Genomic DNA, 26,027 nt, shown 5'->3' on the forward strand with positions numbered 1-26,027 from the left:
TATTCAAGCAAGCCTCCAGAGCCCTATTGCGCTGAGAGAGAATTTTCTAGTTCCTCTTGTGATTCTGAAACTTCGGAGCTTCGTTCCAGTTTGTCATGTCTTCTCCGCGAGACTCTGACCAGCGGAAATCCACCACCAAACGCAAGCACTTGGCCTGTTTAGAGTGTAATATCCCCTTGGACAACAACTGCCCGTATTCAAGATGTGACAGCTGCCGTGTTATGTGGATGACTCAATCAAGGGGGTAGTCAAGCTGTTGAATGAGAGGTTGCCGGGACCCTCCCATACCCCTATGGAGGTTACCGCACCAAGCGAGAGACCCGCTGTCTTTTCTGTGGGCTCATCATCCTCTGACGAAGAGGAATTAACCTCATGTTTTTTCCCTCCAGAAAAAACTCAAAGACTTTTGAAGTCCATCAGGTCGGGGGACCATGATGTTGACGTTGGGGAGTCCTCCGATCCCGCCGGTCGGGCACAGCGTGTCTTTAAGGCGGATGAGACCCTCCGTTCAGTCATGCATACTGAGTGGAAAAAAACGGAGAAAGGACCAGTCTTGACTCGCAAATTCAAGATGATGTTCCCGATGGCAAAACCCTTGATGGAATCGTGGGGTTCCATTCCCAGGGTTGACATGGCCATAGCCAAATTGTCTAGACGCACTGTGGTGCCTGCAGATGATGGGTCGAGTCTGCAAGACCCTCTTGATAGAAGGGCGGAGTGCACACTAAGAAGAGGTTATTCAGCCGCAGCAGCTTCAGCATCCACTGCCATAGCAGCATCTGAAGTGTCGTCCTTCTTGAGGAATAAGCTGAATCAGATCCAGACCGACGTGGATCAGAGTGTATCCCGTGATGACATCCTGGCTGCCTTTAAAACAGTGAATCTGGCTATGGACTTTCTATGTGATACTACGTAAGTACAGCTAAAGCTTGCAGCCAAGACCATGTGTTTAGTCTCTGCAGCTCGTAGACCGTTATGGCTGAAACCTTGGAAGGCAGATAATGCCTCAAAATATAATTTGTGTGGGCTTCCGTTTGAGCCCGACCGGCTTTTCGGTTCCGAACTGGACAAGATCATGGAGGGCCTCTCCGATAAGAAGGGCAAGAGTCTTCCTCAACAGCCCTTTCGAGGACGCTCCAGACAGCATCGAGGGGGCAGACAGGGCCAGCAGTCTACTTCCCGTAGAAACTGGGGGGGGGCAGTGAAGATCTTCGAGGCGCCCCCGCAGACCCACTAAGGAGGCCAATCCCTCCTGACTACGGGCCTCCCAGAGGCTCTTGGTTTCCCCCTGCTGTTCCTGCCGTTACGCCTCTGGTTTTTCCCGTACCTTCTTCCCACATCTCCGTGGGGGGGCGTCTTTCCCATTTCAAGGAGGTTTGGACCCAGGAGATAGCGGATCCCTGGGTTCTAAGCATCGTTTCCTCCGGGTACCTTATAGATCTCGTCTCTCTTCCCCAAGAAAGATTCATTATCAATCGAGGCTTTCAGCCTGCCAAACAGAGGATTTTAGAATCCTACATCCAGGACTATATTTCAAAGGGTGCTCTGGAGGAAGTTCCGGCAGGGGAGCAGGGCCTAGGGATCTATTCTCCAGTTTTTCTGGTTCCCAAGAAAACAGGCGATCTCCGGATGATAATCGATTTGAGATTTCTCAGTCGATTCATAAGAAGGCCAAGGTTTTGTATGGAAACCATAAGGTCAGTTAGCCACATCCTCAGACTTGGAGATGTGATGGCCACTCTGGATCTCAGGGATGCTTACCTCCATATTCCGATCCATCCCGTTTCTCGGAAATACCTCAGGATCGCGGTCCAGATTTCTGGGGTTCTCAGGCATTTTCAGTTTGCCGCCCTTCCCTTTGGAATCTCATCCGCCTCCCTTATCTTCACCAAGGTGGTGGTGGGCAGTGGTGGCAGCTCTGAGACTTCAAAGACTGACAATTGTCCCTTACCTGGACGACTGGCTCCTTTTGGCGGCCACCGTACCAGTTCTGACCCACCATCTTCATCTGGCAATTTCCTTTCTGCTCCGCCTAGGGTGGATCATCAACTGGCAGAAGTCGACTGTGAGCCCTTCGACTTCAATACAGTATCTAGGTTTCGTAATCGACTCTGTGGAGATGTCCCTTCAGTTGACACCAGAGATAAAACCCGGGTACAAGACCTGGCAAGGTTCCTATCGGTACCACGACGAGTATCCATTCGGACTCTCATGAAGATGCTGGGGCTCATGTCAGCGGCTGCGGACGCAGTCCCTTGGGCATTATGGCACCTCTGCCCTCTTCAAACAGAAGTTTTGAACAAGTGGGACGGCAGCCCTACGGGGCTAGATTCCCTATACTCTCTATCCTCCCAAACCCGGAATTCCCTGAGATGGTGGTTCCATCTCCCTGCAGGGAAGTCTATGACCCAACCATCTTGGCTCATATTGACAACAGATGCGTCTCTAGTAGGCTGGGGCGCTCATCTAGACAGTTCCACAGTTCGGGGAACTTGGTCTCCCATGAAGCGGCGTCTCTCCTCCAATCTCCGCGAGATGTGAGCTATCCGGCTAGCCCTCCTTCACTTCGCCCCTCAGATCCGGGGCAAAGCGGTGAAAGTCCAGTCAGACAATATGACTGCGTTTTTTTACATAAACAAACAGGGGGGTACAAGATCCCCACCCCTTCTTTCAGAGATCGGGGTAATTCTACGGTGGGCAGAGTTGAACCTATCCCATCTATCTGTCACCCACATTCGAGGGTCCCTCAACATGATTGCAGATTGTCTAAGTCGTGGATTACCGACTATGGAGTGGTCTTTGCATCCGGAGATCTTCAAGCAGATAGTCCTCAGGTGGGGATTACCGGAGGTGGATCTCATGGCAACCAGGTTCAACGCCAAGGTACAGAGGTTCTGCTCTCTATACAGGGAGGACAATCCCCTGGCGATAGATGCTCTGTCGATACCGTGGAGGTTCGGGCTGGCTTACATCTTCCCTCCCTTTTCCATGATACCGAGGGTATTGATGAAAATCCGTCAGGATCGGGCCTCGGTAATAGCCATCATTCCATTCTGGCTCAAAAGATCCTGGTTTACCCAGCTCATTCAGATGAGTCGGGGACAGTACTGGAGACTCCCCCCGGAGCAGACCCTGGTGTCATGGGACACACATCTCTGCCCAGATCTGCACAGATTCAACCTGACAGCCTGGAGGTTGATCAGTCCCTTCCCAGAGTAGAAGGACTCTCTGAGGCAGTCCTGAAAACGTTATCACATTCAAGAGCGGAGTCCACTAGGAAGGCCTATTCCAGAGTGATGAGAATCTTCACCTCATGGTGTGATTCCAACCAGGTGGCGTCTGCAGATCCGCTCCTTTCCGCCATACTACAGTTCCTTCAGGATGGACTAGACAAGGGCCTTGCTCTGGCCACTTTGAAGGTTCAGGTCTTTGCCATCTCGGCCTGTCTAAACAAGCCATATTCTCGGGATCCGCTCATCAAACGCTTCCTTAAAGGAGCCGAGAGATTGAAGCCTACAATACTGAGACCCATTCCTCAGTGGGACCTTTCAGTAGTGCTCAACGGGTTAGCATCTCCTCCCTTTGAGCCATTAGAGGAGGTCGGTTTCAAGTTTGTCACCTTAAAGACAGTTTTTTTGCTAGCTGTGACCTAAGAGGGTTTCGGAGTTACAAGCCTTCTCGGCTCTGCATCCGTATATCACCTTTTTGCAGGACCGAGTACTCTTAAGATTCTTACCCTACTTCAGACCTAAAGTTTTATCTTTTCAGAATATTAACCAGGTAATTTCTTTACCAGTTTTATTTTCTTCCGCCTCCTCCGATGCTCCTGTCAGACATTCTCTGGACATATCGAGATGCCTCCAGATCTATGTGGATAGGTCCAAGGAGTTCAGGATTGATGAGAATCTCTTCATCCTGTTTGCCGGTAAGTCTAAAGGCTGCAAAGCGTCTAAAGTCTCCATTAGTCGCTGGATCAGAGAAGCCATTAGAGAATCCTTTGTGTCTCAATCTTTAGACCCTTCGGAGTTTGTTAGGGCCCATTCTACTAGGGCCGTTTCAACCTCTGTGGCGGAAAGAAATCATCTTCCCTTAGAATTGATCTGTAAATCGGCTTCCTGGAGCTCTGAATCGACCTTTATCTCGCACTACAGAGTTGGTGCTAAGTTTGCGGAGTTTTCGGCCTTTGGGCAGACGATTCTTAATTCTGCCAGGCAGGAAGGCCCTCCCTAGGGGTTTCTTCTTATTATCTCCCCGTCTGTGCTGCTGGTAGGACGTAAGGGAATCATTCATTTCTAACGATAATTTGCTTTCCCTTAGTCCTAACAGCAGCACACAAATTTCCCACCCTAAGTACGTATGCTTGCTGAAATCACGGTGGCTGGGGGGTAGTTCCCTCCTTTTGACGGAGTGGGAACTTTGTTATTGGTTCTTGGGCTCATTAAAAATTCCGCCGGTCCTACCAGTCCACAGGGGGCAGTTAACCCTGTCTATGCTGCTGTTAGGAATAAGGGAAAACAAATTATCGTTAGAAATTAACGATTGTGGCTAAGTAAGGGGCCAACTACACAAATAACCCGGTACAAGCTCCCAGACATAGAACCAAACTCAAACAAAAAAAATGGAGCTCACAAGGTACCCATATAAAATATAATATTTTATTGAATTAATCTTCACATATAAAAGGATGTTGATGTTAAAAAGGAAAAAGTGACAGAAGAAAACACCATCCTGGTAGCACACACAATACAGGGGTATATAGTATGTGTATAATTATGTAAATACATATTAAGACATGATGCAGCAAATATAGTGATCTATAGTTGCATAAACAATCATTATACATAAATAGAGGATACTAGCCACCAAAGTATCAAGAGACAATCACCTCTCATTATATTGACCAGAATATCTACAACATGCTACATTAAAAAAAACTCACCTAAGGGTGCGGACAAAGGCACACCGAAATGCGCATCGGGGTAACGCCATCCTGGTTTGCATCTATAATGATTGTTTATGCAACTATAGATCACTATATTTGATGCATCATGTCTTAATATGTATTTATATAATTCTACGCATACTATTTACCCCTGTATTGTGTGTGCTACCAGGATGGTGTCTTCTTCTGTCACCTTTTCCTTTTTAACATCCTTTTATATTTATTTATTTTTATTTTATGCACTAAAGTGCTACTATATTCTGCAGCACTTCACAGACATTTTATGCACTAAAGCGCTACTATATTCCCCAGCACTTCACAGACATTAGCATCCAACTGTCCCCAATGGGGCTCACAATCTAAGGTCCCTATCAGTATAGAGTGTGGGAGGAAACCGGAGAACCCGGAGGAAACCCACACAAACACGGGGAGAACATACAAACTCCATACAGATGTTGTCCTTGGTCGGATTCGAACTAAGGACCCCAGCGCTGCAAGGCAACAGTGCTAACCACTGAGCCACCGTGCTGCCCATATATATGTGAAGATTAATTCAATAAAATATTATATTTTTTATGGGTACCTTGTGAGCTCCATTTTCTTGTTTAAGTCTGGTTCTATAAACAATGATAAGCAGGGTGTTCTAGTGGTGATAGGAAACCAGTTCTTACCTCTCCTCCTTACCTCTCTCTTGTAGACACATCACTACTGAATCCAGTCATTGGCTGCAGCAGAGCAGATGGTCATGCCAGATACGAAGAAAACAAGCTGCGGACCAGAAGATAGACATACGGGAGCAAGTGTGCAGGACCGAAGCTGTGGTTAGCAGGTTAGTATGAATCTTTCCATAGTGAAGGCAGGCTGTGGGCACCAGTGAAAAGTTTTTTATACTTAGACAACCCTGTTATGACAAACACTGTATATAGCAGCTGTACTTTTTACATGTTTCTTTTATTCCCCTTTAGTCTTGCACATGATTCTCTGCATTTCCAGGACATACATATACAGTTTATAGCTTTTCTAACTTTTTCTGAGGATAAATTAATAGGTTTCTTACAATTAAGGGTGCAAGTGTTTTCCAGTTATTAAATGCATAGTGTATTACCTATTTACTTACAGGAATTTTGAAAATTTCAGAAATCATGTTCCAATAAATGTGGTTTAGGTTCTATCCATGTAGCCTGATTTAATTACATGATGGTGAGAAAAAGTAAATTTGTTATTACTAAATTATTGGCCATTCATGAAGGAGCTGGAGTTGGAGCAGGATTGAGATAAAATGCAGGAGTTGCAGTCAGAACTTTTGCTGATAAAGCTCTAAAGTCAGGCCTGGTGGCCTTCAGAAGGCCCCTGATTGCCATAGAGAGGGTGCGGTTCATCAGTCTAACCATTCAAATGCTGCAGTCACTATTAACTCCGCAATCTGATAGATTAAATGGCCGAGATTGGAGTTATTTCTGATGCCAGACACTGTTGGTGTCATCTTTGTAACACACCCAGCACCCATCTAGTATGGACCGGGCTCAGCTCTCAAGCTTGCTCCAAACATTCCTTAGTGACCACTGATATACATGTAGGATCATTGGTTGCTAAGAGCTTAAAAAAATTCTTTATTTGAGATCTGTTTAAATAAAAAGCTGGTCATCATGGTGGTGAAATGTAGGAAGGTCTGGTTTAAAAAACTCCTTGCTTCAGAGGTTTGTGTCATAACTTCTAATTTTTGGTGGCCTGCTAGCAATCAAAGAGGTGATCTGCAAGCATAGAGTGATTTGTTGTTTCACATTATCCCCTTCCATCCCAGCGCCCTACATGTACGGTGGAAGGAGAGGCTTTAAATATGATGCCCACTCAAAAGCACAGCAGGCACCATAGCCACCGGGTTCCTGCTGTTTTACACAGCAGAGACCCTGGGGCTAATGTCTGCAACCGGCAATAACGTCAATTGCACACATTTAACCCTTAAGATGATGTTGTCAAATGTGACCACGCCATCTAAATGTAGAAAAACCAGAAAAGCAATCGGGAGAGCAATTCCTTGCTAAGGAGCAATGCTAAGGAGCATATCAGAACTGTAGTTCCTATGGAGGCCAGCAAATGAGCATAGATTGTATCTCTACTGAACTATAGCATAAGCTAAAAACGATCTGAAGATCGCATATTCTAACGTCCATAAAAATCATGGTCATTGCAACGTCCCAAAACGCCTGAACTATTAAAGTATATCAATATTTATCCCATACGGCGAATGGCATAACAGCAAAAAAAATCTAAATGGCCAATTCACAATTTTTTCATTACTTCACTTACAAAAAAACTTGATTAAAATATGATCACACACACTCCAGAATGGTGTCAATAAATATTATGTGGGTCAGAATATGGCAATGAAAAGAAAAAATAAATAAATATGTTTACTTATTTTTTTCTTTTTTCAGTAATTAAACACAAGAAAAACTGTGGTATCGTTATCGTACTGACCCAGAGAATGAAGGGCACAGGTCAGTTTTACTGCATAGGGAACACCCTAGAGACAAAACTTGTCAAACTGTGGTAGAATTGCATTGTTTTCCAATTCCACCCCATTTTTCCCACCTCCAACTGCATTGTATGCAACATTAAATCGCTTATCCAACCCATAAAATGCTCCCCCATGTACTTACATCGCTTTCGTTTTGTCCTCCCTGCTTTCCCGTAACAGTTTTTTTTCCTGTAACAAATTAGTTTGATTACAGCAATGCCATATTTATATGTTAGCCTGGTGGTCAGTGTCCGCCGCTGTCCTGCTTTCCCAGGCTCACGTGGGCTTCGCTCCACTCAACCTGTTTGTATAGGACTAGTGCTCAGTGAACTTTTTTTACAGCGCTTCAAGAGTTAATCCTTCCCTTTTGCTCCCCTGTCCAGCTTCTAAGGTGCTGATCCTATTTAGCTGGCTGTGGTTCCACCTCTTTCCCTGAGCTTTGACGTTTTCTAATGTCTAATAACCAGCGAAAGTGTGATTTCATCTGACTACTGTACTGTACCTTTCCTAATTGCTGCTTCTACTTTTTACTGCCTACCACGACCATGGCATTGCTATCTGCATTATGTACACACTCAGCTTGCCCCGATCTTGTAATTGTATTCAGACTATGCCTTTTGCTTGATCCCTTGGTACTTGGCACTGGTGTCTATGACCCCCAAGGGTCAGCTTCCAACTACACCAGGACTTCTCAAGGAGGCCTGGTTGATTCCCTGCAGTGAGGGCCACATCCCTGTACAAGGGTTAAAGGGTGAATACCAGGGAACAGCCAGGACAATGCCCTTAGGTTTAGCCCAAAGTCAAACTGGTTACTTTGCACAGTGTGTCCACGGTAGTTGCTATTTTACTATTTGAAAAATCAAAACCTTTAAAAAAAATTTTTTTTCTTTGCATTGGCATATTCTGGCTAATTTTTTGGGGTACATACAACTTTTTAATCACTATTTTTTTTTGGGGAGGGGGCAAGGTGACCAAAAAACAGAAAATTACATATTGGTATATTTTAATAGTTTGGGCATTTTCAGATGCGGCGACACCAACTAAGTTTATTTTTTTATTACTTGTATTTGTAAAATTGCCAAAGAGGGGGTGATTTGAATTTTTTATACTTTTGTGAGAGTTCTATTTATATATTTTAACTTTTTACTGTATTTTTCAGGGGACTTGTTCTGATTGATATCCTGACAATAAGTGTTGTGCTCAATGGCAGTCTGTATTGAACAATGTACTTACGTCAGACTCTTGGCAAAGTTCAGCAGAACATGAGACATCAGTGCAAGCTCATAACCAAAATGGCTACTACAAACAATAAGGGAGGAGGGGCTGAAAACATAGAGCACACATTCAGGGAGACAAGGGGGGGCAAACTTAAGAAGCAATACAGTGCAATACAGAGATGACATTAATGATAATAAAGTATGAAGACATGGGACATGACAGGACTTGTACATGCTATCTTCTGATAGCTTGTCCAGTAGACTGAAATAGAATACTACTGCATGTACCGGTCCATCATATTGTGTTAAGGGTTTAAAATAAAAAATCATCTTCTACTTTACCAAGCGGGGATTTGCTGGTATAGGGCATTAGGTAGCACAATGACTCAGTGGTTAGCACTGTTGTCTTGCAGCGCTGGGGTCCTGGGTTCCAATAAGACCAAGGACAACATCTTCATGGAGTTTGTATGCTCTCCACGTGTTTGCGTGGGTTTCCTCCCATACTCCAAAGACATACTGACAGGGACCTTAGATTTAGAGCCCCATTGGGGACAGTGTGATGCTAATGTGTATAAAGCGTTGGAATATGTCAGCAATAAGCAAGTATGATAAATAAAATAAATGTCACCTCTACACATTCCTCAGTGGTCTAACACTGAGGACGTGAATGGCTGCAGTGGTGATATTTTGCATACTGGAACATCCTGTAGACAAGCAGTAGTAGGAGGACTCGACCAGCACTGATAGAATGGCACAGGAGAAAGCGAGTATAAGATGATTTTTTTTTATTTATTGTAAGCTATTGCAGGGCTTGTCTGGGATGTAAATCTCTTGGACAACCCCATTAAGGTGTGCTGAAACATTTTTTTTCTAAAATAACTAGTTTTAAGTGGCCAAATGCGAATGGCTCCACTAAAATTCTAATAACAGTGTACTGAAATGTATCTCCAATTATGCAGCTGATTGTGTCTCCAGATAGAAGTAAAAAAATGCTGATGGGGGATGTGGCCCACAGTAAAGGCAGTCAGATAGCTTAGGCATTCATACAATACCTGAGGTCTCTACTGTGAAACTCTATTCATTCTCGCACCAAGCATCTTAAACTACAGGCGAAAGAGATGGTCAACAACATTTGTGCAACACCAAAAGTTTATGCTTTTTACCCATATCGATGGGTCTTGATTTTAAAAAGGTTTCATAAACCTTGAGTACATACGGGTTTTCAGTGATCTTTTGCAGGCTCTAAAATATACACAATATACGTTATTGGTTGTACATGAGATGTGAATGTCCCGATTAGTTAAAAGATATTTTTCAAAGGTGAAACAGTGGTAAATATTATAGGACACTACAGAATGACTGTAGATCTGTTCTAAATACTGCAATCTAGTCTTGGCATAACTGTGTAAGCTCTTACCAGCTCTTTAAGGGTTTGTCAATTTTTTACAACTTTTTTTCATTTGAAAAGTTACTGACAATAAGTTGATTGCAAAGGGTCCAGCTGCTTGGATTCCTTGGGAATTAACCCTTAGTGATATGGGCCAATTCTCAGTCAGATGGCACATCTAAAAAAATGGTTGTGATATTTCAGAAACATGTTTAAAGCCTGACATATAATATGTTTAGGAACATTATAATATAAACTCAGTAATATAAATCTGTACAGCAGAAAATGTTCATCTTTTATTTGGAAGAACGTCGTTTTTCCCCCTTATGTATTTTCACATGTCTATTCAATGTGCATTTCTGACCAAAAGTTTTACCGCACTCGGAACACAAATATGGTTTTTCTCCTGTATGAATTCTCTGGTGCAAAATGAGATTTTGATGAATGCTAAAACTCTTGCCGCATTCTGAACATGAGTATGGCCTCTCCCCTGTGTGTACCCTTTGGTGGATCACAAAATCAGACTTCCGAGTAAAACATTTTCCACATTCTGAACAAAAACAAAGTTTCTCTCCGGTGTGGATCCGTTGGTGTAGGACAAGGTTTTGGTGGATGGTAAATCGTTTTCCACATTCGGAGCATGGGTAGGGTTTCTCCCCAGTGTGGACCCGCTGATGAACAACAAAGTCTGCCTTACGGGTGAAACATTTACCACATTCTGGACACTCAAATGGTTTTTCTCCTGAGTGGATCTTCAGATGTTTTACCAACTGAGACTTATTGGTATAACTTTTTTCACAGACAGTACAAGGGTATGGTTTCTCTCCAGTATGTAGTCTTTGATGAAAAACAAGACTAGACTGAGTGTTAAAACTATTCCCACATTCTGAACATGAAAATGGCTTCTCCCCAGTGTGAATTCTTTGATGGGTCACAAGATGTCCTTTCTGAGAAAACTTCTTTCCACAATCAGAACATGAGAAAGGCTTCTCACCTGTGTGCGTCCGCTGATGTGCTATAAGTGGAGCCTTCTGAGAAAACCGCCTGTCGCATACAGTGCATGAAAATGGCTTCTCGCCTGTATGAACTCTTTGATGCTTGCTATAGACTGACTTGTGGGTGAAGCATTTCCCACATTCTGCACAAGAATATGGTTTCTCTCCTGTGTGCCCTCTCATGTGTAGAATCAGACTTGTTTGGGTGTTGAAACATTTCTCACAGTGAGAACAAGAGTAAGGTTTTTCTCCAGTGTGAATTCTTTGGTGGGTAATAAGGTTAGATCTTTGGGAGAAACATTTTCCACAGTCCGGACAGGAGACTGGTTTCTCCCCTGTGTGGACTCTCTCATGTATAATAAGCTGTGCTCTTTGATTAAAGCCTTTCTCACAGTATGTGCATGGATATGGCTTCTCTCCAGTGTGCGTTCTTTGATGAGCCTCACACTGTTCTTGACGTAGGAAACATCTCCCACAGAAAGAGCATGAAAATCTTTTATCGTCCGTATGGTATTTTTCATGGACAACCAGTCTTGCCTTTTGAGAAAACCTTTTTCCACAATAGAAACAAGCGAATGGTTTGTCTCCTGTGTGAGACCTCTCGTGAACAGTCACATGGGACTTCTGAGAAAATCTCTTCTCACAATACGAACATGAAAATGGTTTTTCACCAGTATGGATCTTTTCATGTGTTATGCACTGTTCTAGATGTGAAAAACACTTCCCACAATAAGTGCAAGAGAATGGTTTCAAACCACTGTGGGCTTTATTGTGTCTACAAAGATGTGATTTACGACTAAACTGCTTGTCGCACACTAAGCAAGAAAATGATTTTGTTTCTGATTGACTCAAGTTTCCATCGTCACTTTGTGACCATTCTTCATTTAACTGTGAATCTATACATTCAATGGACAAATAATTATCATTGTCTGTAGTGCTGTCATCGTCACCAGAAACCGACTCTTCTTTGATACACACTAGTTTATACTCTGACAGATTATCGTCTTCATATGAAAGTGATTCCTCTTTAACATGAACAGTATAAAGAGGTGTCTCTGTATGACATGAGGAAACATCTGTGTGGTTTTCTCCATCGCCTGACCCTGTTTCAGCCTTAATATGAGCAGGAGAGAATATTGTATCATCTGTTGGCATATCAATATCAGTGTCTTCCTCAGTTGTGTCTAATTTGTCTTTAATATGACATAATGAATATTGTGTAATAACTATAGGTGAGTCAGTATCATTGTTTTCTTTACCTGCGGCTGATTCCTCTTTAATGAGAGTAGATGGATATTGTATATTATCTGTGAGAGTGCAAGTGTTAGTGTGTTCTCTTTTATCATTTAAGAATGGTTCCTCTTTAACACAAGTAGATGACCCCTGTGTATGGCTTTTAAGCACATCAATGTCAGGGACCATGAGCTTTCTTCCATCACAAGATTCCTCCTTAATATGAGCAGATGGATATTCAATGTCATCTATGGGTGTATTAGGATTTCTGAGGGCTGTTCCATCAGAAGCGACTGGTTCCTCCTTAATGTGATCAAGCTGATTTTCTTGTGTAGGATCAGTAGGTGTATAAATATTGGGGGCTGATTCATTTCCTCCATCACACAAGAATTGTTCCTCCTTAAAATGGCTAGATAGATATTGTGTCTGTCCATGATTTATTGGTGGGATGTTGCTCTCAACAGATGAGGCGGACTCCTGACTCCCCTCATTGTTCCATTGTTGTCTGTCTACGTTTGAGCTCTGGTTAGTTGGTTCCATAACACTTTGATCCTTAGAAAACAGAAAAAGGATTGAACCAAATCCTCTAATCGGTTTTTGACAGATCTAAAAGACAGAAAATAAAAGAAATAAAAGTTGATAGGGAATAGTCTTGCATAATCTCTTTACACAAAGAAAATTTAGTATACCATGAGGGTGCGGCCACACAGTTATTTTAGACAAGGTTTGAGGAAGATTTGCGTAAAAGATTTTTTGCCAAAGTCAGAAGTGGATTTGAGAGGAATCGGAAATATAAAGGAAGAATTTATACTTCTTCCAGGTGGATCCACTTCAGCCTCAAAACCTTGTCCAAAAAACTCTGTGTGGCCGATCCCTAACTGTTGACAATGAGTATTTATCATCATGGCTTCAGCAATTGCTAGGACGAGACTTGATGGTGCAATATTTTGTTACAGTGGCGGCCTGTGGCTGCTGCTGCTGCTATGCTCACTCACTCAGAGTCCCTGTAGAGTGGACTCACCTCCTGCTCTCCTCTCCTTCCTGGCGAGCCTAGTTTCCGGGATAGCTCTTCCCCCCCTCCCCCCATAGGCTGCGGCCTGCTTACCGGCTAAGCTTCTCTCACTCTGCCTATAGGGTGTGCGTATGTGCTTCGTCTCGCACTTAAAGTTTTCATATCATATATACTTCATAATGAATGCTGTAAAATTAAAAAACATTGACAGAATTAAAATTTTTGCTCACCTCCCAAAAAAATGAAGTAAAAAGTGATCAAAGGGTCATATGTACCCCAAAATGGTACCAATAAAAACTACAGCTTGTCCCACAACAAAACAAGCCGACATAAGGGGGACACTGGGTATATTGCTTTTGCAAAGAACCTCTATAAGAACAAACCAGGAAGACACTGGAACACCAGGGAGAATAAGAATATGTCGTGTTCAGTTATGTTTAATAAAATCGAGCACACTGAGGTACAGAAGGATATTAATGAAAGTGTACCTTAAAGGATGTGCTATAACTAGATATTGCTTGTACTTCTATGATATGGTATTTGTGTACCCTAATTGTACGAGATATTGTTTAGGGTCTGCGTACTCTGCTGTTGTTATTAACAATAAAATATTATTTTAAAAAAAGCTGTCAAACAGCAATGTAAACAAAAAATTAAAAAACCTTTCAGCAAATTCTATGTTTCAAAATCCAGATGTGGCTCCTTTCCTTCTGAGCACTGCTGTGTTACAAAACAGCAGTTTATGACCACATATGGGGTATTTTCGTACTCAGGAGAAATTGTGTAACAGATTATTTGGTGTTTTTTTTCTCCTTTCAAACCTTGCAAAAATGAAAATGTGGGCTAAAGCAATTTCTATTGGAAAAAAATAATTTTGAATTTTCATGCTCCAATGTTAATTAAGTTTATGAAATGTCTGTGGTGTCAAAACCATCACTACATCCCTAGCTGAATTGCTTGGGGGTGGGGTGTAGCTTAAAAAATGGGGCTACTTCATGGAGTTTCTACTGTACTAGTACTTCAGAGGTGTTGCAATAAAATCTGAATTTCAGAAGCCAAATGGTGTTCCATCCCTTCTGAGACCAGCTGCATACCCAAACAGCTGGTTAGGACCTTATATTGTATTGCTGTACTCGAGAGAAATGGCATAACAATTTTTGGGATGCTTTTTCTCCAGTTAAACCTTCTTAAAATTTAATATTTTGAGCGACAAACTACATTTCATTGTTTTAATATGTAATTTGTTATTGTACTCCTTCAATTCTGAGGCAAGAATTTATGTTCAATAGCATACTAGGGCGACATATGGGATATATCTATACAGTACCTCCATAAACTGAAGATTCATACTTACCTGCTCCCTGTTGCATGTCCATGTTCCAGTCCCCGTGTGGTGTTTACATCCGTCAAAGCAAGGGCACGATTTCATGCTCTACTGCAGCCAATGACTGGCCTCAGCGGTGACAGGGCCACAAGCAGCATGTCACAACTGAAGCCAGGAGGACCCCACCTCAAAATATTAATGTACCACAAATCCTTACTTCCATATAGCAGCATGCAGGCCAGGAGCTGCCTTGATGACTACTGTCTGTCACTGAGATGAGCCTTTAGGCTAGGTCTACACGACGACATTTGTCGCGCAACATTTTGTTGCACCAATGTCGCGCAACAATTTTTATAATGGCAGTCTATGGTGTCGCACTGCAACATGCAACATGCTGCGACTGCGACGCAACAGTCGCAGAAAAACCAACGAGATGGATTTTTCTGCGACTGTTGCGTCGCAGTCGCAGCATGTTGCATGTTGCAGTGCGACACCATAGACTGCCATTATAAAAATTGTTGCGCGACATTAGTGCAACAAAATGTTGCGCGACAAATGTTGCGCCTTATTTGTCGCGCAACAAATGTCGTCGTGTAGACCTAGCCTTAGGCTAGGGCTACACAACAATTTTGGGTGTGACCAAAGATCGCAGGGTAGACATAGAAATGGGGTTGCAGCGAGACTCGCATGTTTGCTGCAACCACGACCCCAGAACTGAAAAAAATAAAATAAACAATTGCAATTCTGGTTAAAATGTGAGTCGTTCTGCGACCTCATTCATTTCTATGACTGCCCTTCACATCCAAGATTGCCATGTAGTCCTTAGAGCTGTGATTTAGCTATAAAATACAGCCGAATCGCATGCGACTTACATTAACGTTAAGTCATGTGCAACTTGTGAGATAAAATCCATCAAGTCTGGATCATAGTCAAAGCTAGGGATGAGCAAATCGACTTCGGATGGAACATCCGAAGTCGATTCGCATAAAACTTAGTTTCAATACTGTACGGAGCGAGCGCTCCGGACAGTAGCGTTGGCTCTGCTGAGCCGAAGTTATAACTTCATAAATTGATTTCTACTGTTAAAAAACATTTCCCATACTCTGGTTCTGTTCTGTCACTGTGGGGAGTGGGAGAAATCCCCCACCGTACAATATGGGAAATATAAGGTAGCAGCTAGGCCTGGAAAAAGGGAAAAGGGAGCTGGAAACCAATTAAGCATCCCTAAATCCTATCGCTGATCTCCTGACTATATGAGCTGCCCTCAATGGTAGGGGGGCTCATACTCTCAAACCTGGGCCCTAATGATCCTAACGGTCCCTGCAATATGGCATCAGAAGGTGGAAACAACCGATTCCTCCAAGACACGAAGGAACCGGAGTCTCCAACAGGCCTAGCAACAAAGGGTAAGAAAACAGCCAGCAGTGGACGACACGACAGGTAAGTGTCCAGAGGCAGAAAACACCACTGTCAACAGGACCAACATAAACACCTACCTGACACAGCTGCAACAGGAACTCGAGCCATCCACGCCGCTACCACTGGATCCTGGAAATGCGCATAGGCCCAAACACACACACCAGGCAGGACCCAGCACAAACACCAAACACAGAATCCAGTAGAAACAACCTGGACCACCATGAGGCAAGTATCATGGTGGCACTAGGCCGAGCTGCATGTAGTTCCCCCTCTGGGGAACTCCATGGACCCCCTTCCGGAGGTATAGGACATACAAAGGATATGTCTGGCATCAGGCATCCGTGCTGATCTAAAACACCAAACAGGCCAGACATGAAACACCAAACCAGACATAACAACAACCCCAAACATAAACCCATACCAAACATACAAGTGAGGTAGGGTGACAGAAACAAACACAAAGGGGTGACATCAGGTGACATCGCTGTCCCATAAGGTGGCCCTCAAGGACTGGGCAGATGCAAAGCACCAGCTCCTCAAGACAATCTCAAGTCAGGCTCACAACTCCAAACAATAAGAGCCAAGAGGCCACACCCAGCTCCACCTAACACACCTCTTAACCCTGTGCAAACCAGAATGGGAAGGAAGACACCTTAAAGGGGAAGTGCACACGCATGCATAACAAACAACATGTTGCCACCGGCAACAATCATGCCTGGTGAAAGTGTCACAGCAAACTACTACCAAGCCGTGACAGGTTCCAAGTGGTACCGTTTATTTGGCTCCATTATTGGCGTTTTTTCACTCCCAATATAAGGTATATTGATGTGAGCCCCATAGAAATCATTCAACTGCAGGAACAGTATATAATACATGCAGTGGACGGGGCCTAAGAAGAGAAAGAGTCACTAACCTGCTGCACATCCCCAAACACATGAAAGAGAAGCCGAACACCGGAAGCGCTTCCAGTCCACTTCTTCTTCATGCACTCCACCTGTGGGTTACCCCGCTTCCGCGTTCCAGATGCTTTGTTTTCAACTTCCAGTCCTAAATGGCGAGCGTAACTTTAAACAAACTATTGTTCTCATGATGTCTGCACACATTAATAAACCAGACTATAAGGGGCGCTGCAGCACGGTTACATTTACGTAGGGATGCAAAGGAATTATTTAACTTAGATGGGTGTGGGCCGCATTTTCCAGACTGACTGCGGCAATTTATGCTGTACTGTACTCAGATGGTGAAAGTACAGTATAACAGAGCCGCGGTCAGACAGATATTAAAGAGCTTCATAAATCAATCTGAATTTGTCCTGCTTTTACTTCAAGTTGAACCATAACAAAATGGCCTCCGTTGTGCATTACATAACACTACAAGAAAATGTCCGCTCTATTGCTTACTTTTCGATCATGCGCGTTAGTAAAGTCGAATTCAGTCGCCATTGTGGAATTGGGCAGGAACCCGGACTGTGCTTGAGTGCTCTCTGAAGCCAGTCAGGCACTGGTAGCATTTGGGTTGTGCAAAGCGGAAGTCTCAAATAAGGACAGAGGATTATTGAGATGGTGAGTCGGTGGCGGCACAGTGTGTGCTCAGTGCAATTGCGAGAGACCCGTCCTCGATAATGTCTTGTCTCATCCTACTTTCTACAGTGTCTGGTTGAGGAGTTGAGCAGCTTATGCCCGGCACCTCCTACTGCAGCAGCTTCTGCACCATTGCTGTGCTATGTTCAGGGCTGTAGCAGTAGGGGAAGCGGTTACCCATCCAGGAGGAGGAGGACTAAAAGATTTTGTCAGGGCCCCCTCAACAGTATTACACAATGAAATTATATACAGTGACATTATAGACAGTGTAGAAAACGGATGGAATAGCTGCCAGGCCTGATCTGAGAGAGTGATCTTTACTAGCCACAGGAATGGGGGCGGCATGAAAGGAAGTGGTTGCGAAAAAATTACTGAGGGAGGGGGGCCCATTCAAAAATTTGCTGTGGGGCACAGTCATTTCTAGCTACGCCACTGACTATGTTATTATGTTATAGTCTGACTAATCCATATTTGCAGATGCAAATAGGGGGGACATGGTGTCTTGAACCCACTATTTACATGCGCAAATATTACAGTTAATTTTATTACTCACCTGGATTCAGATGGGGATAGTACTGGCAGAGGCCACCACTGTAGAAACTTGATTGGATGAGACAGCAACCTATAAAAGAAGAGAAAAGACTGTTACTGCGCACTCAAGTAAGTGGAAGTGAAGAAACCTGGAAGAAGAAACATAACTTGCACTTACAAGAAAATGGAAGATTTACTACAACAATTCATTAAAAAGGCAGAAACTAGGGGGCGTGGCTAATGGCCGACATGAGCGCACGCACTTGAAGTCTGCTCCGAGCCCCGTACTGAATCCTGCAACATCCTGACATACTGGCCGCTCCGAACATCGAGTGGCAGGTGCAGAAGAGGAGGAGAAGAACTGGGAAGTCGATGATGGGTCCCAGCAAGGCACAATCAGCGGCTGAAAAGCTTAAAGAATACGTTAGGCAAAAGGCCCAAAATGGCGCCACCGCGAGCGGTGGTTACGCGAGGTCAGGCAGCGCAGCAGACAGAGGCGGAGGGCGCGGGGGAGCCAGAGGTAACCCTAAAAACTGTCTCTCATCAGCTCCTGACAGCAATCTCCACCTGCCAGACATCGCTTACCTGCAAAATAGAGGAAGTGAAGGTGGATTTGGGCCTGCTGAGGCAAGATGTGCAGCAGCTCAGGGAGCGTGTGTGCCATACAGAAGACAGGGTCTCGACTCTAGAAGATCTTACTAGGCCACTTGCAAGCAGAGTGCATGATGTGGAGAGGTCTGTGAGCTTATGGCAGCAAAAGTGCGATGATCTTGAGAACAGAGCCCGAAGTAACAACGTCAGGATCCTGGGGCTACCAGAGAGAGCGGAGGGCTCAGATCCGGCTACTTTTCTGGAACTTTGGTTCAAGGGACAATTTCCTGAAGCGCCATTTTCTGGCGCCTACGAAGTTGAAAGAGCGCACCGGGTTCCCGCCAGACCTCCCCCTCCAGGAGCTCCCCCAAGGCCCCTATTGGCGCGAATGCTTAATTGGAAAGACAGGGATCTTATCCTGAGCCAAGCAAGGAACAAGCGTGACATCAAACATGAAAGTGCGAATATATCGCTGTTTCCCGATTTTTCAGCTGAGCTGCAAAAGAAAAGAGCCACCTTCATCTCTGTTAAGCGTCGACTCCGTGATCTAAACCTGCAATACTCCATGGCCTATCCGGCACATCTCCGGATGATAGATGGAGAGAAGACGGTCTTCTTTGTGGATACTAAGGAGGAGGAAATGGGTCCTTATTTGCCTGAGGATGGAGGATTGATCTGTTTGGAGAAAAAGCTGATGAAATACAAATGGCAGATTTTAATGTTGTATCTTGGAATGTAAGGGGACTGGGTAGCCCTAGGAAAAGGATTGCTGTATTCTCTCATCTCCGACAGTACAATCCCCACATCTTGGGGCTGCAGGAAACCCACCTGACGCCAGAAACAGGGAATAGAATCAAGAAGCCATGGGTCCAGTGGTCTCTGAATGCGTTTGGATCAACGCACTCCAGAGGGGTAGCTATACAGGGAGTGCAGAATTATTAGGCAAATGAGTATTTTGACCACATCATCCTCTTTATGCATGTTGTCTTACTCCAAGCTGTATAGGCTCGAAAGCCTACTACCAATTAAGCATATTAGGTGATGTGCATCTCTGTAATGAGAAGGGGTGTGGTCTAATGACATCAACACCCTATATTAGGTGTGCATAATTATTAGGCAACTTCCTTTCCTTTGGCAAAATGGGTCAAAAGAAGGACTTGACAGGCTCAGAAAAGTCAAAAATAGTGAGATATCTTGCAGAGGGATGCAGCACTCTTAAAATTGCAAAGCTTCTGAAGCGTGATCATCAAACAATCAAGCGTTTCATTCAAAATAGTCAACAGGGTCGCAAGAAGCGTGTGGAAAAACCAAGGCGCAAAATAACTGCCCATGAACTGAGAAAAGTCAAGCATGCAGCTGCCAAGATGCCACTTGCCACCAGTTTGGCCATATTTCAGAGCTGCAACATCACTGGAGTGCCCAAAAGCACAAGGTGTGCAATACTCAGAGACATGGCCAAGGTAAGAAAGGCTGAAAGACGACCACCACTGAACAAGAGACACAAGCTGAAACGTCAAGACTGGGCCAAGAAATATCTCAAGACTGATTTTTCTAAGGTTATGGACTGATGAAATGAGAGTGAGTCTTGATGGGCCAGATGGATGGGCCCGTGGCTGGATTGGTAAAGGGCAGAGAGCTCCAGTCCGACTCAGACGCCAGCAAGGTGGAGGTGGAGTACTGGTTTGGGCTGGTATCATCAAAGATGAGCTTGTGGGGCCTTTTCGGGTTGAGGATGGAGTCAAGCTCAACTCCCAGTCCTACTGCCAATTTCTGGAAGACACCTTCTTCAAGCAGTGGTACAGGAAGAAGTCTGCATCCTTCAAGAAAAACATGATTTTCATGCAGGACAATGCTCCATCACACGCGTCCAAGTACTCCACAGCGTGGCTGGCAAGAAAGGGTATAAAAGAAGAAAATCTAATGACATGGCCTCCTTGTTCACCTGATCTGAACCCCATTGAGAACCTGTGGTCCATCATCAAATGTGAGATTTACAAGGAGGGAAAACAGTACACCTTTCTGAACAGTGTCTGGGAGGCTGTGGTTGCTGCTGCACGCAATGTTGATGGTGAACAGATCAAAACACTGACAGAATCCATGGATGGCAGGCTTTTGAGTGTCCTTGCAAAGAAAGGTGGCTATATTGGTCACTGATTTGTTTTTGTTTTGTTTTTGAATGTCAGAAATGTATATTTGTGAATGTTGAGAGGTTATATTGGTTTCACTGGTAAAAATAAATAATTGAAATGGGTATATATTTGTTTTTTGTTAAGTTGCCTAATAATTATGCACAGTAATAGTCACCTGCACACACAGATATCCCCCTAAAATAGCTCAAACTAAAAACAAACTAAAAACTACTTCCAAAAATATTCAGCTTTGATATTAATGAGTTTTTTGGGTTCATTGAGAACATGGTTGTTGTTCAATAATAAAATTAATCCTCAAAAATACAACTTGCCTAATAATTCTGCACTCCCTGTACTTGTTCACAAGAACATTAGATGGGAAGTCCAGCAATCGATGGTGGATCCTGAGGGGCAGTATATTCTTGTGTATGCATTCATCAATTGTGCTCCATATGTTGTGGTCAATATATACAGTATAATCCCCCCTGCCACTATAGCCATATTCCAGGTGGTGTTGAGCTTTGATGCGCAATATCCCAATGCTAAACTCCTTTGCATGGGGGATTTTAATCTAGTGATGCATGAAGACATGGATAGATTTCACTCAGTGGGGAGAGAGGGTGGATACACTCAGCAAGACACTAACCTATCTAGAATGATTAAAGAACTTGGATGGCTAGATATGTGGAGACTGCAGCATCCACTTCAGAGGGAGTACTCCTGCTTCACTCCAGCCAGGGGTGCACTGTGCAGAATTGACTATCTTCTTGGCAGTGCTGCAGTATACACAGATCTCAAAGATATTAGGTATGGATCACAGGGGCCCTCGGACCATGCACCGGTTTTTGCTCAACTTAGACTTTATAATGGTATCAAACAGAGTGTCAAAATGCGGGTTCATCCATTCTGGTTGTCTCTTATGACCACGAATGATAGAATTCCTGATCAGCTTCAGATATTTCTGGAAGTGCAGGATGAGATGACGGACGATTTGTTAATCTGGGAGACATTGAAAGCCTACTTGAGGGGATGCCTAAAATCTTCTATATCCTATATCAAAAGAGATTCGGCACGCAAAGAACTGGAACTACATGCTAATTGCAAGGAGGCAGAGAACTCGTTCAGGTCTAGTCCCTCTGAGGTGAATAGGCAGGACTGGATGCTTAAGGGAAGGCTTTATATGATGCATCTCAGGGAAAAGAGTGAGCGTAAATTATTCTTTTTAAAGCAGCAATCCTTTGAGTCGGGTAATCAGGCGGGTAAATTACTTGCTCACATTGTGCGTAGTAATAGTATGTCCCCTCCGGTCATCAGAATAAAGAACTCTGAGTGCGCGGTGGTAGAATCAGTCGGCGATATACTGGAATGCTTTAAGGGGTTCTACCAAGATCTCTACAAGTCGATTCCCCGTTACTGGTTATCTGAAGAAAACCCACCCATACTCCAATGGCTAGCTAAAATAGATCCTCTATAGATTTGAAGAATTAGCCTCATGGGAAAACAACAGAAACATCACATTCAAGAAATGTTGGCTACCCTGGTCTTCTTTCAGGAACTATTAACAATGTAGCAATTATACTGTATACTCTTCTTTGTGTAGATTATTTCTGAAATGAATCACTTGTCTTTCACTTAGATCCTTGCAAGATTATCCTTACACCATGATTTGTAAAACCATTTTAGTAATGTACCTGAAAAAGTAGTTTTTTCATACTATGTTTATTGTCTCTTAACAGACTTTTCTGTAATACCACAATTTTTCTACAATAAAGAAATGAAAATTAAAAAATAAATAAAATAAAAAGATATCTACAAGTCCGCGGCTCAATACACCACTCAGGAGTTAGGGCTTTATTTAGCGCAGGTAGCACACCCCCAGATTAGCGATGAGGACAGGAAATTGCTAGAGGCGGATATTTCACTAGACGAAATTCAAATGGCAATAAAGGAGCCAAAAGCGCCTGGCCCGGACGGAATTCCGGTAGAAGTGTACACTAAATATGCTGATATAATGGGGCCCGAACTTCTTAAACTATATTTAGCTTCTCAGCAAAGACATCGGCTACCAGAATCTATGTATGATGCTACTATAGTGGTGATCCTGAAGCCAGATAAAGACCCTTTGGAGTGTGGGTCTTATAGACCGATATCGCTCCTGAACCTAGATTATAAAATACTTACAAGACTACTGGCTACTAGATTAAACAAGGTAATTACCACTATAGTGCATAAAGATCAGTCAGGATTTATACCGGGTAGGTCGACATCTGATAACATTAGGAGAGCGCAGGCCATCGCGCAGATAGGTGTGGCAAGGGATAAGCACTGGGCTCTGGCTTCGCTGGACACAGCCAAAGCTTTTGATTCAGTGAAGTGGATGTACTTAATAGAAGTGCTGCAGAGTTTTGGATTTGGCCCTAAGTTCGTCAAGTGGGTGGAGATACTTTACCAAATTCCCAAAGCTAATATACTGGTGAAAGGGTCGCTCTCAGAGTCCTTCAAACTTCACAGAGGCACTAGGCAAGGATGCCCCCTGTCGCCGCTCTTGTTCGCCATAGCGATAGAACATCTTGCCCTAAGAATCAGGCAGGACCAGGTCTTTAAAGGGGTGTGCATGGGAGACAGAACAGATAAAGTTGGATTATACGTGGATGATCTCCTTCTTTTTATGGATGAACCTGACAATACGCACCCCAGAGCGATTGATATAATAGAAAGGTTCGGGGAATACTCGGGTTTGCACATAAATTGGATGAAATCAGCAATTAAGCCCCTATAGACACATTCGTGGCCCTCGCAATACTGTAACTTGCCGGTTGTAGACCACTTCAAGTATCTGGGAATTGTAATTACCAGGGACCCACAATTGGCATATTCATTAAATATAGCACCCCTGGAACCCCTGTTCGTCAATAAATTCAGAATATGGAAGACCCTACCGTTATCAACCATAGGAAGATTAAATCTGGTCAAAATGATCCTCTTACCCAAAGGGCTATACCTCCTAGCGCATGCATGCACACCGGTATCACAGGGATTCTTTGGTCGCATCCATTCACTGGTAGCTAATTTCATTTGGGGGGAGTCTAGACGGAAACTTTCCCTTAATGTTCTGCAGAGATCCAAGCTAGAGGGTGGTGCTGCCCTGCCTGATTTCTTCCTATACTATTTAGCTGGTCAGCTGAAATTCTTAACCCCCTGGATTCTAACGTCAGAATTGCCAAATGCGGAATATTATCTCAGGGAATATCCCCTGTGGCCAGTGCTGGAAGGATCACGTTCTGTTCCTATGCGCCTGCTTCCTATACACAAATTGGCTCACCAGGTATGGAGTGCTGGCAAGATGCAATCATTTAAGGATCTCCCGGATGATATACCGATATGGGATAACCCTATGTTTGCCCATCTGAAAGAATTGGAGGGAGGGAATCTGTGGAAGGCCCACGGGGTTCTTACCCTGAGAGACCTATATGTTGGGGGCACTCTATGCTCCTTTTTGCAGATGCAGGAGAAATTTGAACTACCTCGCAACTTTTTGTTTAGGTATCTGCAACTGAGGCACGCGTTAACAGTTCAATTCGGGGCAGGAGGTAGGAAAATTTCAAAATACCCCCTAATAGGTGTTCTAAGATCACAGGGTCCGAGAGGAATTATCTCTGTGCTTTATACGCATCTGCTCAACAACCGAATGCTGATGAATTCTGTTGCTGTTGAGGGAAGGTGGAGGAACTCAATACCTTCTCTAATGGCTGATGATTGAAATGAAGCCCTGATGGCTCGAGCAAGGGTCTCTCCATCAATTAATAACAGGCTGATTCAGCTGTTTATTCTGCACAGAAGTTACCTAACGCTCACTAGACTACACAAAATGGGCAGGATATCACACAATAGATGCCATAGGTGCTCGCAGGATGGTGCTGACTTCTGGCACCTCATGTGGGATTGCACGTACTTAAAAGGCTTCTGGAATGCAGTAATAGAGGTGCTGACAACTATGGTTCCCACTGCAGTGCCGTTATGCCCCAAAATTTGTGTTCTGGGGATATTAGATGAAGAGGTTTGGGGGCATCACCACAGGGTATTCTTGAGTGAGACTTTATTCTTTGCTAGAAAAGCCATTGCTCTGAGGTGGATGGCTGATAGAGCACCCACACTAGGTCAATGGAAATCATTGGTCAATCACGCTGTGAGTATGGAAATTTTTTTATTTATTCACAGAAAATGTCCACAAAAGTTTCACAAGGTATGGGGAGAATGGTGCTCATCTCCTTTGACATTGCACAATGCATGTATGTATTCGGTTGTCGGTATCGTCCATATGCCTGCTGTATGATAATATGTGGATTTCGGGCTCTAAATTAATGCCTCAATACTCCCGCTGTTTCCTTATGTCTGATCGAGAAAAGATTCCTCTTTAGACCTGATGCAAGATTCTTGAGTTATATTATGATGTCAATGTGTCCCCTGCGTGGGATTTACCCCTGCTTTGTCCTGTTGTAACATGCCTTATTTGTTAAACTTCAATAAAACGAGTAAAAAAAAAAAAAAAAGGCAGAGACTTACGGTGGGAAACAGTGGCTCCGCAGCTGTCTTCAGCAGGAACGATCCAGAGCTGAGCCTGCTCTGCAATCAACTAATCCGGTCTGTGCACCAGTCTTATGCAGGAGCACAGAGCCGGACACAGAGGATGACATCATCACTGTGCCTCAGCACAGCAATGCACCGCTCTCTCCCCTGCCAGCAGAAAGAGCTAGGAAAGAAAAGAGGAGCTACTCACCCCCTCTAGATTCAACAAAACGCAGGATAAGAAATTATCCTGCATCAGCCAGCACAAGGAACAGTTTCAGGAATTCATCTTCTCTTCACCAATGGACCCCAGCTTCAATTGCCAGGAATGCACATGCTTCCAACCGTGACAGGACCGCAATTAATCCACAGGAGGGTGAGATTACATACACTACACCCACAGATCATAGTGACTGCAATTTGCACTGCACTGACACTTTTATTAATGACACTTCTATTAATGACACTTCTTTTAATTCAATTTTTTATTTATGTTTTTGGTGTAACATACATGCTTTATGAAGAATCACGCATAACAAACAGTGCTCAAAAAGTAATAAGCCACGCAACGGCATGGATAGGG

General features: G+C 43.8%; 3 protein-coding genes and 1 long non-coding RNA gene across 4 annotated transcripts in view; 3 read left to right on the plus strand and 1 right to left on the minus strand.

Annotated features, from left to right (window-relative positions):
- LOC121004097 (gastrula zinc finger protein XlCGF26.1-like) overlaps positions 1 to 26,027 on the plus strand; it is a 705,032-nt gene that overhangs the window by 359,670 nt on the left and 319,335 nt on the right. The gene's annotated exons all lie outside the window — the stretch shown is intronic.
- LOC121004095 (zinc finger protein 665-like) lies at positions 9,595 to 25,997 on the minus strand. The gene is made up of 7 exons (XM_040436185.1): positions 25,442 to 25,997; positions 18,181 to 18,249; positions 16,961 to 17,094; positions 16,125 to 16,396; positions 13,580 to 13,671; positions 13,314 to 13,490; positions 9,595 to 12,898 (listed from the first exon to the last, which is right to left on the minus strand). Exons 6-7 carry the CDS (start codon positions 13,377 to 13,379, stop codon positions 10,361 to 10,363), a joined length of 2,604 nt encoding a protein of 867 aa, XP_040292119.1. The 5' UTR covers positions 13,380 to 13,490; positions 13,580 to 13,671; positions 16,125 to 16,396; positions 16,961 to 17,094; positions 18,181 to 18,249; positions 25,442 to 25,997; the 3' UTR covers positions 9,595 to 10,360.
- LOC121004143 lies at positions 14,116 to 15,349 on the plus strand. Its single transcript, XR_005779665.1, has 2 exons — positions 14,116 to 14,920; positions 15,243 to 15,349. It is a non-coding gene; the product is annotated as an uncharacterized LOC121004143 (long non-coding RNA).
- LOC121004093 (zinc finger protein 420-like) overlaps positions 25,723 to 26,027 on the plus strand; it is a 61,555-nt gene continuing 61,250 nt past the window's right edge. Inside the window, exon 1 of the mRNA XM_040436180.1 lies at positions 25,723 to 25,820. The gene's annotated coding sequence lies outside the window, so the exon portion shown is untranslated. The remainder of the gene's footprint in view (positions 25,821 to 26,027) is intronic.

The sequence above is a fragment of the Bufo bufo genome, chromosome 6 (assembly GCF_905171765.1).
Source record: "Bufo bufo chromosome 6, aBufBuf1.1, whole genome shotgun sequence".
NCBI lineage: Eukaryota > Metazoa > Chordata > Amphibia > Anura > Bufonidae > Bufo > Bufo bufo.

Bases quoted from the DNA above. Each gene is read 5' to 3' on its own strand.
- LOC121004095 (XM_040436185.1), bottom strand. From the start codon at position 13,379: ATGGGGGGAGGGGGGGAAGAGCTATCCCGGAAACTAGGCTCGCCAGGA. The intron at 12,899-13,313 runs GTGAGTCCACTC...TCTGTCTTTTAG, and splicing joins GAAGGAGAGGAGAGCAGGAG to ATCTGTCAAAAACCGATTAG.